The 16,490-nt window shown below is 41.5% G+C and overlaps 1 protein-coding gene across 6 annotated transcripts in view; it reads left to right on the top strand.

Annotated features, from left to right (window-relative positions):
- The window catches only part of TENM3 (teneurin transmembrane protein 3), an 836,163-nt gene that overhangs the window by 288,502 nt on the left and 531,171 nt on the right, over positions 1–16,490 (top strand). For all 6 annotated transcript variants that reach the window (XM_063458145.1, XM_063458151.1, XM_063458150.1 and 3 more), the window contains exon 4: positions 12,140–12,418. In XM_063458145.1, the coding sequence (XP_063314215.1) occupies positions 12,140–12,418 (279 nt within the window). The remainder of the gene's footprint in view (positions 1–12,139; positions 12,419–16,490) is intronic.

Here is a 16,490-nt window from a genome sequence, read left to right as displayed (position 1 = left end):
GCAAAGGTAAGCTTGTAGGATTCAGACCGATATTCAAATAACCATTTTATGAACAGCAAACAGGCTTGGAAGAGGAGGCTTTCATTTGAGAAGCTTAGTTATACGAAATCTGTCTGTGACACTAATCCCCGTGATAAACAAAAAAGGTGCTCTTAGAAAGGTTACAATTGACGGACACAGTGTTGCTTTTCAATATTATTAACAATAATCTATATGAAGCTTTTCTCTCAAGCGGCTCAAATCGCTTAATGTGCACTCTCAATTTCTAACTGACACATGACGGAGATATTATTATCACCTAGCTTAATGGTACTCATCGTGTCAACCTCAGATTGGTGGAAGGCTGAGCAGATACTGCCAGTAAGTTTGAACAAGTTCTATGGTTGGTGCATTAATCAATAAAACTAGATCATCAGCTTATACCTTCTCTTTTAGTAAGTAAAGATATTCATTAGAAGACTGGTTTGCTGAGTTCCTTATTAAAATAATCATCACTGATTTCTAATTTGGAAACAAGTAAAGATTCATGCAATCTGTATACCTTTATTATTAAATTGGTCTTTTGGCCCAATTTGTATTGGCAGGGTCTATTATAGAGGGAGTCTGCGCGAATTGAGGGTGGAATGATAAAGCAAAATGGTCAGAGGGGAAATAAATAAATGAATTACCTGTAAAGTAAAGACACCTTTAAAGCAGTCAATATCTGTTACTGTTGCTACTTTGATTGTTTGTTTATTCTTTTGTTGTTACTTACAAGATACAAGTGAGAATGGGCATAGACAAATGGGTTCAGAGGAAGGGACAGAGGGAGATCGGGAACATGCATTATTCAGAGAGGAAAGCAGAAAGGATGAATTGTGATGCAGATGACAAATAAAAAAATGATGATTAGCTCATTTTCGCAGGGCGCTTTTCACCTTCTGTTCCCATATGTCATATGTGTTCTGTTAGAATCAAATGTTTGTCATGTTTCTTGTTGTACAGTGCTGCTGAATATGTTGGTGCTCTATATAAATAATTGTTATTGTAATTAAAAGGTGATGTAGAATACCAATAAAAAAATGAAAAAGTTATGTATATAGGCGGTATAACGTTAGTTCACACACTCCCAAACTGCTAGAGGCTTTAGTGATTATAGCCCGTTTACATAGTACGCTAGTTTGTACTCTCCTGAAATCCAAGCAGGTCATGAGAAAAATCAATTGTTTCATTGTTCACGTACCCAAACATCAGTCAAGACTTGATGAAGGGTAAAACTGGAAAAGTAGTAGCGGTCGGTCACTTTTGGGAATCCCAAACTGAACAAAATACCATACGGTTCACCTGGCTCACAGGTAGCGATTATTCCTCATGTACATGCATACTTTTCCTATCTCCTGGCTTGTCAAGAATAGAAGCAGGTGTTCGTATAAAATCACCGGTGTTCACGAGGTCGAGTGTCCAACTTATATTTCCTGACAATCGACGTCCAAGTCCCGCTTTCAGGAGACAAGATGGACACCGTTTTCCAGTGTATGTGTTGTTCAATTATACGAATGGTGGCCACCCAGGGAGAGCACTTAATCTTGTTGTTATTTTGAAGTTTAATGAGTCAGGGGGTGGTCGGTGTTTGGTAGATACAACTACTGAATGCAGGAAAAAATTAACTGGGCTAGGGAAATACAGAGTTTGTCACAGGTGGACTTACAAATAGTAAAGTGCTTTTCTAGGGGAATATTTTGAGATTTTTGGCTCTGCAGGGATTGAAATCTGCAAATTTGAGGACCGAATAGGTCCAGCAATTGGTACATTGACCAAGTGAGTTATCTCACTAGCATGATACAGGGATATTTTAGAAAATATAGTGAGAGAGTTATTCAGAGGGGCCTGTGATCCTTAAAGGGACAGTATAGTCACCTAAACAACTTTAGCTTAATGAAGCAGTTTTGGTGTATAGAACATGCCCCTGCAGCCTCACTGCTCAATCATCTGCCATTTAGGAGTAAACTCCCTTTGTTTATGAACCCTAGTCACACCTCCCTGCATGTGACTTGCACAGCCTTCCAAAAACACTTCCTGTAAAGAGAGCCCTATTTAGGCTTTCTTTATTGCAAGTTCTGTTTAATTAAGATTTTCTTATCCCCTGCTATGTTAATAGCTTGCTAGACCCTGCAAGAGCCTCCTGTATGTGATTAAAGTTCAATTTAGAGATTGAGATACAATTATTTAAGGTAGATTACATCTGTTAGAAAGTGAAACCAGTTTTTTTTTTCATGCAGGCTCTGTCAATCATAACCAGGGGAGGTGTGGCTAGGGCTGCATAAACAGAAACAAAGTGATTTAACTCCTAAATGACAGTGAATTGAGCAGTGAAATTGCAGGGGAATGATCTATACACTAAAACTGCTTTATTTAGCTAAAGTAATTTAGGTGACTATAGTGTTCCTTTAAAAGATGTTGAGTTTAGCTCCACTAAGCTTAACTACCAGTAATTAATAGAAACACTCTTCAGATTGACTACCAGGGCACTGTAACAAGTGTAAATGGTGACTCCAGGCACCATGACCACTTTGGGGATTTGAAGTGGTCATGGTGCCTGGAGTCTGAATCCTTGTGATGCTCAGTGATTTGAAGTGGTTGCAGTGATCTTAATCCCTTTGTTACCGGAGATATAACTTCACCCTCAGCAATGCCATTTGGGGTGTAATCCGCCATCTTAACATTAGGCTGGCTAATCTCATTTTTGTGCAGCTTTCATTGCACATAAAGTCATTCATCATTGCCAGCTGCCACTCTCAGCCATTGAATGGCGCCAGCTGTGGCTCCCGGCTTCTGCGACTTTGCTGTAGCCAGAAGCACATTGATAAATCACTAGGTACAACAGATCTCAGTGGGAACTAATGTGAAGGGGTAAACAGTTGCTAAATAGGGAGACTGGGCCATGGTACTGCTGACATCATAGCTTCTAAAGCGGGTGGCTGTGGTTATGATGATTGCAGTAAACCCTTAATCAATTAAAATCAGCACTTTATTAAAAATTTAAAAAAAAGGAAGACACACTTCACACATAAAGCATTTCAGGGAGCTAAAGTGCTTTAGGCGTTTGAAGTGCTTCTTTAAAGTGACCCATTAATTGACTTTGTTTATTGCATAACAAAAAACCCATCCGACCTAATAAAATGTCTCATTGAAACCCCAGACTACATGGCACTATCATCATAAATTGAAAAGCTGCTATACCAAAAATAAAAAATAAAACTAGTTTGCTCGTTGCAGTGATCCTTCATTATAGCACTTAAGATAATAATCATGAAATATGTATGCCAAGTTTTGTTTATGTAGTGAAATCTATAAAGTATTCAATTAAGATAATTTCGCTCTTTAATAATGTCTTTACTATGCTGAATAGTTTCCTTGTTCAATTTGCAAAACAAGCGACCTTTCTTTATTACAATTCAACATAAAAATAAAACCTTTGAGCTCTGAGATAACACGGTTTGTGAGGGCAAAATGAAAGGAAATGTCTGGTTGTTGGTTTTGTAAATGATAATTATCGTGAAAATAGGTCTTAGGTCAGCACTGCAAAGCCTCTTGGGAGTTAAACCAACATTTTGTTGATTTCATATTTGTGGTCAATCGAGCTGACTCTGCATCTTGCATAAAGTAGGTGAGCTCATAAAAAGGAAATTGTGTTCTCCGCCTTGCAGAGGGGAGTAAGCCAATGTATTTAAAAGCACAACTCCACTAAGTGAATGTTTGATGGATTGAGACATCAGGCACTAATGGGGAAAAGCAAACAATTGCAATAGATGAATGGTTTCCATTCCAAGAAACTTGTTGATAAGTACTGTTTGATTCAGTGTTAATCACAGACTTTTTAAAAATGTTTGTGTCTCATTAATGTAATCCATTTACAATGGTAAATCGAAATCCAGCCACTGAGGATATCAAAGCACTAAAGTAATTAACAGACAGCTTAAAACTGTTTGCGTTCAAAGTGCCTTTTGCCTTCCATCTCTGACAGACTATGGCTTCTAATGACAAACTAGAATTTTTGAAATGTTCACAATTCTCTGATACTGATACAATGACCCATTATACTTAGAGGAAGGGGGCTGGCCAGACACGTTTGTTTCTATGTGTTTATTGTAGCAGATAAAGATTCAGCTGTATTGGTCTGATCCGAGGGCCGGCAGATTCTGGGTCCCAGCTGCTGTGAGCTATAGTATTCCTCATCCAGCTTTCTATCTGGCTTAGTAGTACTCTAGAGATCACAATTATGATCATGCAGCATGATTACCCACATGAAATAATGGTTCACACACCTTCAGTGCTGGAGTGAGCCAGAGCCATGCTATGCTCTGATGAATAGGCCCATTCCCTAAAGCATCACTGTCACCATCTGGGGACTTTGCAGAATTTGCAAAGACTCCTGACAGTGACATCAACGCTGGTAGTCCGGTGGCCGACGGGTGCAGGTAAAGTGAAATTTACTTAACTTAACCTGTCCCTCGCAGGCGCGGCCTTGTTCCTCCGGCCAGTCTTATTCAACATGCAAGTGAGTACAGCATGGAGGATCCCATGATAATGCGTGATCCTCAATAGACAGAGCAGATTCACTGCCGCCATCACTGGCAACAGCTGTCCGGATTGACACTGTAGCTCCACCCAGTGTCTAAGAAAGTCAGGCGGAGGAAATATACAGAGATAGAGTGATTCTATCTTTATGGAATACTCCTTTTTCAGAGATGGGGCAGTGTCACATTAATAATTAATCTCAAAGCACTAGCAGGGTAATTCAATAAAGTGAGAATTGCTGTGAATTCAACCTGAATTTAAAGTGATTTTCAAATTTAAAGCCAAATTACCAAACTTAAAACAGAATTGACTTTTTCTTATTTGGCTATTTTGTCCTACATTTTTTTAAGTTCACTTAGAATTTCTAGCGATTCTTAATTTAGTGAGGCTTGCAGGATCTTGTTTTTTAGCACCATGTGATTGACTGGCATGCATGCTGATATTGACACTTACTTTTCTTTTGTCTGTATACTAAGTACAGTAAAAGTATTCATGCACATTCACTAATATACAAAAACATCTAAAATTTTAATCTAAAAAAAAATCTAAAAATTAAATAGTAATATACTAAAAATCAAACTGACATATATTGGGTATAATAGCTAAGCTGTGACTGTAGTTGCGTTGGAGAATGTTATCCAAATTAAATGAATACTATAATGATAGGAATACAAATATATATTACTAATGCTATAGAACCCTCGTCACAGTTTAGGTGACCAGGCCAGCACTGTCAGGGATAAAAACTGTTACACTTTAGCTCCAGTCTCTTTTTAACATTCCGTCTCTTTGGCTGAAAACATCAATGTTGATGATCTCAGCCAGTCCAGTGCTTTCCTATACAAAATGCAGCACAAACTGCACCCACTATACACACAATGCATCCACCACACACATACCCTCTGCATCAACTGCATACACGCACACTCAGGGCCGGATTAACATAGGGGCTGATGGAGCTGCAGCTCCAGGCCCAGGCCCATGGAATAGGCCCATTTAAAAAAAAAAAAAAAGAAATTTTTTTTTTTTTTTTTTTTTTTTTTACACACTACTCTTAGGTTTGCCACCTGACTGGTATTTTACTGGCACAGCCGGTATTGCAGTAATACCAGCAATACAAATGCATGTATTTTTCTCAGAGTAAATGAGAAAATAAATAGATTACTCTGCAATACCAGCACCAGCCAGTAGGGGTCACTGTGTGTGGAGAGAGGCAGGGATAGGAAGTTACAGCATATCCCTGCCTCTCTCTACTACTCATTGATCTGTGGGGGAGCAGCAACACAGCACAGAGTCCAGACAGCAGCTCTACAGCTCAGGTAAGTGAGGGATGGGGGGAAAGGCAGCAGGGACACATGGGGACACTGAGACACTAGGGGACATGTGGGGACACTGAGACACTAGGGGACACGGGGAAACACACTAGGGGACACAGACACTGGCAGACCTGGGAACACTGAGACACTTGGGGACACTGGAAAACATGGGGGCACTGACACTAGGCGACACTGAGACACTAGGGGACATATGGGGACACTAGGGGACACATGGTGACACAGACACGAGGACACTGAGACACTAGGACACAGACACTGGGAGACCTGAGAACACAGACACTTGGGGACACTGGAAAACATGGGGACACTGGGACACATGGGGATGCTGAGACACATGGGGATGCTGTAAGACATAGGGACATTGGGAGACACTGAGACATTGGGACACGGAGACACTATGTCCCCATGTCTCCCAGAGTCCCCATGTCCTCCAGCCAGTGTCCCTAGTGTGTTTCCCCAAGTCTCCCAGTGTCTGTGTCCCATGTCTCTCAGTGTACCTAGTGACCCCATGTGTCCCTATATGTCCCAGTGTCCTCATGTCTATGTCCACAACTGTCCCCAAGTGTCTGTCTCCCAGCCAGTGTCCCCTAGTCTCCCAGTGTCTGTGTTCCCATGTCTCTGTGTCCCTAGTGTCTTAGTGTCCCCAAATGTTTCAGTGTCCCCATGTCTCCCAGTGTCTGTGTTCCTAGTGTCTCAGTGTGCCTAGTGTCCCCATGTCTCCCAATGTCCCTATATGTCCCAGTGTCCCCATGTCTATGTCCCAACTGTCCCCATGTCTCCCAGTGTCCCCAAGTGCCTGTCTCCCAGCCAGTGTCCCCTAGTCTCCCAGTGTCTGTGTTCCCATGTCTCTCTGTCCCTAGTGTCTTAGTGTCCCCAAATGTTTCAGTGTCCCCATGTCTCCCAGTGTCTGTGTTCCTAGTGTCTCAGTAGGCCTAGTGTCCCCATGTCTCCCAGTGTCCCTATATGTCCCAGTGTCCCCATGTCTATGTCCCAACTGTCCCCATGTCCCTAGTGTCCCCAAGTGTCTGTCTCCCAGCCAGTGTCCCCTAGTATCCCAGTGTCTGTTTCCATGTCTCTGTGTGCCTAGTGTCTTAGTGTCCCCAAATGTGTCAGTGTCCCCATGTCTACCAGTGTCTGTGTCCCTAGTGTCTCAGTGTCCCCATTTCTCCCAGTTTCCCTAAATGTCTCTGTGTCTCCCAGTGTCCCCATGTCTCCCAGTTTCCCCGGTTCTCTGTGTCCCCATGTCTCTAGTGTCCCCGTCACCATGTCTCTAGTGTCCCCGGGTCTCACTGTGTCCCCAGTATCCTAGTGACATGGGGACACACTGAGACATTGGGAGAAATGGGGACACAGATACTGGGAAACTAGGGGACTGGGTGACATGGGGACACTGACACTGTGATACATAGGGACACTGAGACACTGGGTGACTTGCGACACTGAGACACTGAGAGACAGGGAGACACTGGGAGCAATCCATCTATACAGCAGAATCAAACTGTGAGTAGTTTGTTGGTGATTTTACAGAATTTTCTCTGATGTCACTCCTTGTGATTTACATCATGTGGTGTCACGCTTAACTAATTAATTATACAAATGATTAAGGCTGGTATATTTTTCCAAGAAAGGTGGCAACCTTAACTACTCTTCACATACTCTTGCTTAAAGGAGCACTATAGGGTCAGGAACACAATCATGTATTTCTGACCCTATTATGTTAAAACCACCACCCTGGCCTGTTCTTACCTCCCTAAATATAATAAAATATTACTTGTATTCAAGTCTGCAACTGCTGGCTCTGCCTGTGAACAGACTGTCTGCTGACATCATCAGAAGTGGTGGTCTGAGCAAATTACAATACTTCCCCATAGGATTGGCTGAGGCTGTCAACTAGGCAGATCAGGGGCAGAGCTAGCACAAGTCCAACATAGCCCTGGCCAATCAGCATCTCATCATAAAGATAAATTGAATCAATGCATCTCTATGAGGAAAGTTCAGTGTCTGCATGCAGAGGGTGGAGACACTGAATGGCAGTGCTGCACACTAGGCAGTACTGCCCCAGGAAGCACCTCTAGCAGTCATCTAAGGAGCGGCCAGTGGAGTTATTTTCTCTGAAAACACAGTGTTTACTGCAAAAAGCTTGAATGGAATGATTCTACTTACCAGAACAAATACAATAAGCTGTAGTTGTTCTGGTGACTATAGTGTCCCTTTATGTTTGGAAGCTTGAGAGGGATGTATGGGAATAAAACTTGTGTGGACTGGCTGATAATAAAATTAGTTTAGGTAATGCAGACGTTGGTCTCTTTAACACTGTGGCATGTCCCCTTTATTCTACACTCACCTTTTCTCTGTCTCAGACTATATACCAGGAACTTCTGCCTGCTAGTAAGAAGGTAAGGAGACTAGTGGACCAGCGAGTGCTAGGGTACAGTCCTAAGAAAGCATGGAGTGAGCGCATCATTAGACACATTTATGTCAAGCTCAGGGTGCTGCCTGCATAGTATGCCCTTAGTTGGACAGCCTGCAGGATTGGCGGGCAGCCTGACATGCATTCATGCCAGGCTGACCTTCCAATTCTTTGGACAAACATGCCCCCTTTCTGGGCATGTTCACCCCTTTTGGCAGGTCTGGTCACGTGATTCGTGCCAGTGGCACACCCTTTTACCGCGCCCATTGATTTCCTGCTTCACTGGACACTGCTGTTAGGGGGTATGGATTTACTTATAAGATGAACGCATAAATTAGAGGGAGATTAGCATAGAGTATGTGTTTTCTTATAGCTGCATCCTTTGAGTTTCCTTCCAGCACCATCTCCATCAGATACATGATGCTTGGGAGGTATGACTGTTTTAGTGTTTTTGGTCGATAAGATTCCGTAATTAGGCCCATCATAATTGTCAGCTCCAGGCCCACTGGGCTCTTAATCCGGCCCTGCGCACACTGCATCTACTACACACACCCCATCCTCTACACACACCCTTTTCATTCACTACACACACACTGCATCCACTACACACACACACACATTGCATTGCACACACACACACACGTGCCCACTATACACACACTTCATCTACTACACACACCCCATCCCCTATACACACCCTCTGCATCCACTACACACACACACACACACACACACACACTGCATCCACTACACATACACACACACATTGCATTCACCACACACACACGTGTCCACTATACACACATTGCATTCACCACACACACATTCTGCTTCCACTATAAACACATTACATCCAATATACAAACACTCTGCATCAACTATACACACACTGCATTCACTAAACAAACACACTGTATCCACTCCACAAATTCTACGTTCACTATAAACACACTGCATCCACTCCACACACACACTGCATCCTTGTGGGTGGACTCAAGGTGGGCCTTGAGAGAGGACTCAGGGGCAGACCCAAGGGGGCCCACTCCCAGACCCTTAGGGGCCCAGACCTTGAGCTGTGTAAGGGGCCCCAACATTTCTGATTGCAGCATTGGCAGCACCAACCATGCGGCCCATTTGGCTAAAATAGCAGTGCTTTAAATCAACGTATTGACAGCCACAAGAGGCAGGTTAACCATGCAATGTTAACATTGCCATTACTGCAGAGCAGCAATGTTTTCAACTGCAGGGTTACAAAGGGGTACATGGCACCCAGACCACCTCATTTCGAGTTGGTCAGTGGTCTGAGTGCTTGTAGTATTATTTTAAGTATTGTTGTCTAAATTTTGCTATTTGGTTTTGATTTAGGTTATATGTTTTTCCTGAAGTTTTCCTACTTTCCTTGATCGATCATGACACCAAAGAAGAAGCATAGGATTCCTATATGGGATAGTAATGCAAATACGGTCATTGAGCTTTCAAGAGAAAGGGTGTCACATTTGCAGGAAAGAGGTTCACAGGGACTTGAACTAATGTCATCTAGTGTGATTTATTCTACAGAAAGATGGCACGAAGGGGTATCAGTATCAGATTGCTTTCTAAATAGAAAATTATATTTAACAATAACCTGAACGATACTGAGATAAGCTTCATCGACATCAGTGGGAAAAATGCTATTCAATTGCAAGAGATAGGGGCTCATCTAATTAAAGTGAGGCCTAAATGAGTGCATTTAACCCCTTAAGGACACATGACATGTGTGACATGTCATGATTCCCTTTTATTCCAGAAGTTTGGTCCTTAAGGGGTTAAACTGGATAGAACTTCAGATGGATGGAGACTTTTTAAAGGTAACTTTATGCTAGTGCTTTTATCTAGGGTACTGAGTCTTAGCAGTATGGCACACTGTAATTGTTATGGTGCTTGGAGTGTTCCTTTAAGCTCTAGTGTTGGAAAGAATCTGAACATTTTTTTATTAGACAATATACAATGTAGGTTTTGGATAACATACTCATGGATCATTAAGCCCATGATATGTAACAATATAATACATTTAAACACTATTATTCCACCTGGTTAAAATCAAAAAGCAAAAAAGTGATGAAATAATTGTGGTTGCAAAGTAGAGCTGTCAGCGATTCTCTAATAATGCGTTTCAAACTCTATTCTGAGTTTCTGTTGGACACTCTAGAAAGGCTGAGACTAAATCTCTGTGGTTATGGAGAGGTTTATAGCTCTTAGACTGAGAACCTGAATTAGTTAAAAGAAATGCAATATGAAGGGTGCCTGCAAAAACCCAAACTCCAGTTTATTTGGTGCAATTAGAAATAAGAAGTACAGAGAATTGTACGCTCTGTTTCCTAGCTATGTAAAACAAACAGAGGCAAGTGAGATTTCCATTAAAAAGCACCATATGACAAAACACTGGGATAGAGTGATTTCTCTGAAAGCTTGATGTATTACTGCTTTGTCCCTAATACATTAACATGCAGTTTTCCTTGGCAAAATAGATAACGTCTGCTGGCATTATGTTGTTGATTAAAAAAAATATAAATGAATAAGATGAATATCTGTTGAATCAACAGCTTTCTCCATTTATTTCCTCTTTGTATATTTTATATGTAAAACACTTTTGGAATGGTTTAACAGATTATCCTGCGCACTAAAGCAATGCAGATTTACTCCACTGTCATATTCTGAGGTTATTTCATTTTATTCCAGAAAATTCACGTTATTAAATTTCCACATTGCACACATGGCAAAATTACACAGATACCTCCCAATAGTCTAGAATCCAGCAGGACCATCCGGATTTCAGGCTCCTTTCACACTTTTCTTCATTATACCCCACATCCAGGATCATCGGGGAACTTCAGCATTTGGCACAGCTCCTGCACGAGCTAGAGGTGTTCTGTTAGCACTAGGACTATGCAGAGAGCACCTCAGGACTATACACAATCCTCACTGTCAGTCAGCCTGGCATGAACTCATGCCAAGATGACATGCCCCTTCTTTGGATGGCTCGCTCATTTTCTTGGCGTCACCAGTTACACCTTTGGTGTCACTGGTACTCCATTTTTTTCTTCCATCCCCCTATCTTGAGTTCATACTTCTCTAGGTTAGCAACTCTGCCTCCATCAAAATCTGTGAACAGACAAATTCCCAACTGTACGGATGTGTGTATATTTTAAATACCTTTAATATGGCAATGTTTTATTGGAACTAGAAATAAAACTATACGGATTTAACATTTTTAGACTGTGTATATACCTGTAGAAGGAAAGTGCATAGGACATTTTTTATTCATCATATAAATCCATTCAAAGACAGACACGTAAACAGACAGTCAGACAGCAAGACCGACATATAATATAATATCATAAAGACAGATAGACAATTTAAATGCACATATTGTGGAAATTATGCTGAAAAGTAAAGCATTTATATTTCAAATATATCTTGTGAAAAAAAAAAAAATCCAACCAAATATTTGAAAACATTTATTTTTTATAGTAAAGTGAACGCATGTAAGTATAATTCCTTTTGATGTATTGCACTGACCCTTTTTTAACATGTCTGATGTTTTGGTTTCTCTTGACACCTGAGAGCACTTCTTAAATTCTTTAAATGGTTGACATCAAGAAGAATACATTCTAGAAGCTGCAAAGTGCTCATGACAAAAGGATCTACTTGACCGTAGCACATGCATCTTACTCAAAATATCTTATGGGATACATGAGTAACTTACACAAAGAACAGGTTGTTTGGTTTTCAGCTTTCCTGGGTTATGACACCTTCCATTTTTCATCTCTATCTCTTTCTGTTTTAATTTCATTAGGGCAGAACTTCACCCTGAGGCAGCTGGGCATTTGCGAGCCAGCATCTCGTCGAGGGCTGGCATTTGGTGCTGATATGGGACTCCCGCACAGAGGCTACTCTATTGGTGCAGGTTCCGATGTTGAGACTGAAAACAAAAGTGTGATCTCCCCTGAACATGCAATGAGGCTTTGGGGGAGAGGAGTGAAATCCGGACGCAGTTCATGCCTTTCAAGTCGTTCCAATTCAGCCCTTACGCTATCCGACACAGAAAATGAGAACAAGTCTGATAGTGAGCCTGGTAAGTCATATTTTCACTTTCTGATTTGATTTTCTTGCTTTTTAGGACAAGACACTTGCCCATTTATGTTTTCTGTTCATTAAAAGAGCATTGCTAGAAAATAAAGGGGAAAAAAGCAGTATTTATATAATTTTAAAAAATAAGGACGCCAACAGGACTGATGTTGGCAAAGTCATTTTTCATTTTGTTGAATCAAACATATTTAATTTATTACATTTTTTCTATGGTATACAAAAATCAGGATATCAATTTGTCCAATGTGGAACTCATTAAATCTTTTCAGACTAGCAAGAAAACATTGCCAATCTTATATTAAAAGGCCAGTATGAACTACACCTATATTACAGATTCATTATTTTGCCATAGGTAGAACATCTATTAATAATACACAGTGTGGGGATTCTAGAGCAGAGGTTGACAAGCCTGACCTGTCTTTAATTTGCTTAGGGGGATACATATTTTGGTGTAAGTTTCCAGACAGTTACAATCTGTAATAGAGAGTGTATAGAAATAATTACATTTTCTAATGATATAGATGGCTACTGTAGTAGGTGGAGAAAAATCAGGTGTGATTGAATTTGGTCTCCTAAATGACAAGGTCAATGTTAAGGTATGCTAAAAGAGATTGTCAGAAGAGAGCAGAAACGCTATGCTGGCACTTTCCATTAAGGTGAATTCTCCAGCAGAGAATGAGTATCACATCCTTTAAGTGCATATTATAAACAGTAATGCAGGAAATATTTAGTCATTAGTTGCACAAAGAGAGCCAATGAAGTTACTTTGCCATATTGAAAAGGTGACACATCTCCACACTAGTATAGTCATTAAATAAAACAGATACATTTCATATTTTGCAGAAAGCAGTATTTAAGCAATGAACTATCACTTCTATATGTCTTTGCAGTTCCTTTTTGCGGGTTTCATTTGTTCTGCTTTTTGTTCATTCTGATTAATTTTTTTTTTTTTTTTTTATTCTTTATTTTTGGAGTGCAAGGGAGTACATACGAGTTACATACGCCACAACAGCGTGCATTTATACTGGAACACATGCGAGTAATACAGTGGCCGAAAGAAATTGCACAAAATTTTGTTTTTTTTGAAGAGCATAGTAATAGGTTAGGCAGTAATAAATGAACTACAATAAATGAACTACAATAAGACATTTGCTAGGTAACGCGTTGGTTTCAGCGTACCTCAGAGGGACCAACAGTTCATTCTGTAGCTTGGCTGAGGGGTGACTTCGCTGGTGTATCTAGGCAACTAGCTTTGGGTAATCTAGAGTATCATTTTGGCTAAGTTGCACAGGTGTCATCTAACTTATTGTATACCAAGCCATTAATTGGCAAGAGAGGCTTGAATAAAAATAGGTTGTAGTGAAATAAAACAAAACAGAAATTCTAAACGTTTCACCTCGTGATATCGCTTGTTTTAGCGTGTATAGAAAGTGGACTCGTTTTAGAGAGACGTCTCGAGTCTATATAACATAATACAACACTACATTGTATAAACCGATATGATGCTTATATAAATTGTGAAGTGTATCTTGTTGTGCTCAGATGTGTATCTGATTGCAAAGTTTGGGTATGTTGTACCTGGTCACTGCCTCGTCGCCCACCCCCCCGCGGCTACCCATGGCCGGGGAGGGGGGGAGGGGAGGAGCTCCACGTATGTCGAGGTGTAATTGAGGGTGGGTTGGGTTAGGTGAGGTGCCGGTGAGGGCGTATGCATGAGTAAGCTGTGGTGTGTGGACATTTGCCATACAACAATAAAAACGTTAATAAATTTCACAGTAAAACAACAGAAAGGTCATCGGTGAGGCTAGATTGGTCCACAAAGCAAGTCATATTGTCCTAATGAGGTCGAGTGACCTATAGTCCCGATCAGAATGGTCTGCAGTTTGAGGGTCTTCGGGGCCTGTTCAAGTGCCTTTATTTTCAGAGGGGGTCTGTCTAGGTCGACGTGGTACGAATATTTTGGTGCGCTCTGGGTCCCATCTGTGTTGCTGGCTTGGGTTCTCATGGTGTGCCGGTCCAGGAATAGCATCTTGGGGTAGTCCTAAAATGTGCAGCAGGTCTCTTGCCCCCTGCAGCGTGTACACCACATGTTTGTCTTCCCCTTTCATGACTATAAGCGATCGATCAAGGCGCCACCTGTATTTAATGTCCCGTTGCCTGAGGAGGGTAGTGAATGACTTCAGGGACCCCCTCCAAGCTAGTGTGCCGCCAGTTACGTCGGCGAAGAAGGTTAAGGAATGTCCTTCGAATGAGACCTGGGTTCTATTCTTAAGCGCTGCCTGGAGTGTGGCCTTGTCCTTGCGGTGGTGGAAGCGGACTATAAGATCACGGGTTGCGGAGGTCGGGGCTTTAGCCGGTTTTGGGACCCTGAATACGGAGTCAACTGGGATATTTTTGGATTGCTTCGGCATGAGTAGCTCCGTCAGGAGCCTGCGGACTAAGTGCGGCAGCTCCTCTGCCGGTATATCTTCCGGCAGCCCCCGTACCTTTATATTAGTGGCTCTGCGCTCTTCCTCTGCAGCGGCGAACCGTCGATCATATTCCTCAGTTTTGTGTTGTAGGTTAGTAATTTCCGCCTGCATTGCGGTGATTTGCGCATCTCGCGCCACAGAGGCATCTTCCAGGGTTTCCAGCCTTCCGTTCATGCCCTGTAGCTCCGTGCGTAGGGCAGCCATGTCCGCCTGTAGCGTGGTCTGGAGGCCTGCCAACAGGGTTTTTAGCACTGAAGTGGTCACCGGAGCGTTGTCCGGGTCTGGAGGTTTGGTCCCCGGTGTAGGTAAGTGTGTGGTCATTGGGACTTCTTCTTCCTGATAGAAATCGTCCGAGAAGTCGGAATATGTGTCAGTATGGTCGGCCATTTTGGGCCTTGCCGCCTCGCTGGCCTGTCTCCACAGGGCCCCAATGTCTTGGCTCTGGCTTGGCTGATCGGGCTTCGCTTTCTTAGATTTGCGCCCCATATCGGTTCTGCCGTCTCTCTTTCACCTGTGGTGATTTGGAGGAGATTTAATGGGCTGTAATGGGCAAAAGTTTGCTTTTTCCGCGGGAGCTGCAGCCCCATGCGACTTCTCCGCTTCGTGGCTCGGCTCCGCCCCCCTCTCCTGATTAATTATTTTTGATGGGTCCTCATTTTGTATTGTTCTGCTCCATAATGTATTCATTGTAGCCATTCAGAAAGTAAACAGAATGTGGAAATGAACCTAGTTTGATGCCCATGCTATCAAAATATTCACTGATCCCTCAAACAATCTTATAGACTCTACTAGTGCATGGAGGTCAAAAGATAGCTTGTAGCGGCGTCGGCTTTTAAATCACTTCCCGTTTGTATTGTTTTTTTGGACACAGGTTGAGCTATCATTTAAACTAACCTGAAAAGTGGTCTATGCCAGGTATGAAACCTAATTACATTCATAAATTGCTCTATTGGTGTAGTCTGCATCTTCAGAGTGTAGCTGCATTCATAGTTAAAATGCATGGTTAATGAACTTGACAATGTAAGAGTTTTTGGAATGTAAAATGATGTTCTAAAGATAATGTGTTTATATGTTCTCGATTATCTAAAAAGTAATTGTTAGTGAAATTTGCACACAAAAAAAAGGTAAGTATATTGAGTTATACTGTCTACATCAGGGTGAGCTGAGACTATGTTATAAAAGGCACTATTTTAGTCAGGTTTGTCAGTATTATTTAGAATTTATGAAACGGGAGGGCCACTTCCTGAAAACCTGTTGTCAATAAAAAATATAATTAGATCAGTGCAAAAATCTAACATAATATTCTGCAATTCTCATGATTTGTATATTCTCTACTGAACTATTATGGTTACTCTAAAACTAATTAAAATCGCTAGAGATATCGAGAGACCTAAATTTAAATTGAAAAAAAAAATATTTGCAATTTTTTGTGACACAGAATTCATGTATTAGCCTAATAGCAAATCGGTTATTAAATGTGTTGGTATTGATCATTTTGATTTATTTCTCAGGTCTTATCAGGGACTGGTAATATAGCATCCAGGTATTTGCTATAGAGTAATCAAAAAAAACACAAATGGAAACTTA

This window comes from Pelobates fuscus, chromosome 6 (assembly GCF_036172605.1).
Source record: "Pelobates fuscus isolate aPelFus1 chromosome 6, aPelFus1.pri, whole genome shotgun sequence".
Classification (NCBI taxonomy): Eukaryota; Metazoa; Chordata; class Amphibia; order Anura; family Pelobatidae; genus Pelobates; species Pelobates fuscus.
This window is presented reverse-complemented; position numbering and strand designations above follow the sequence as displayed.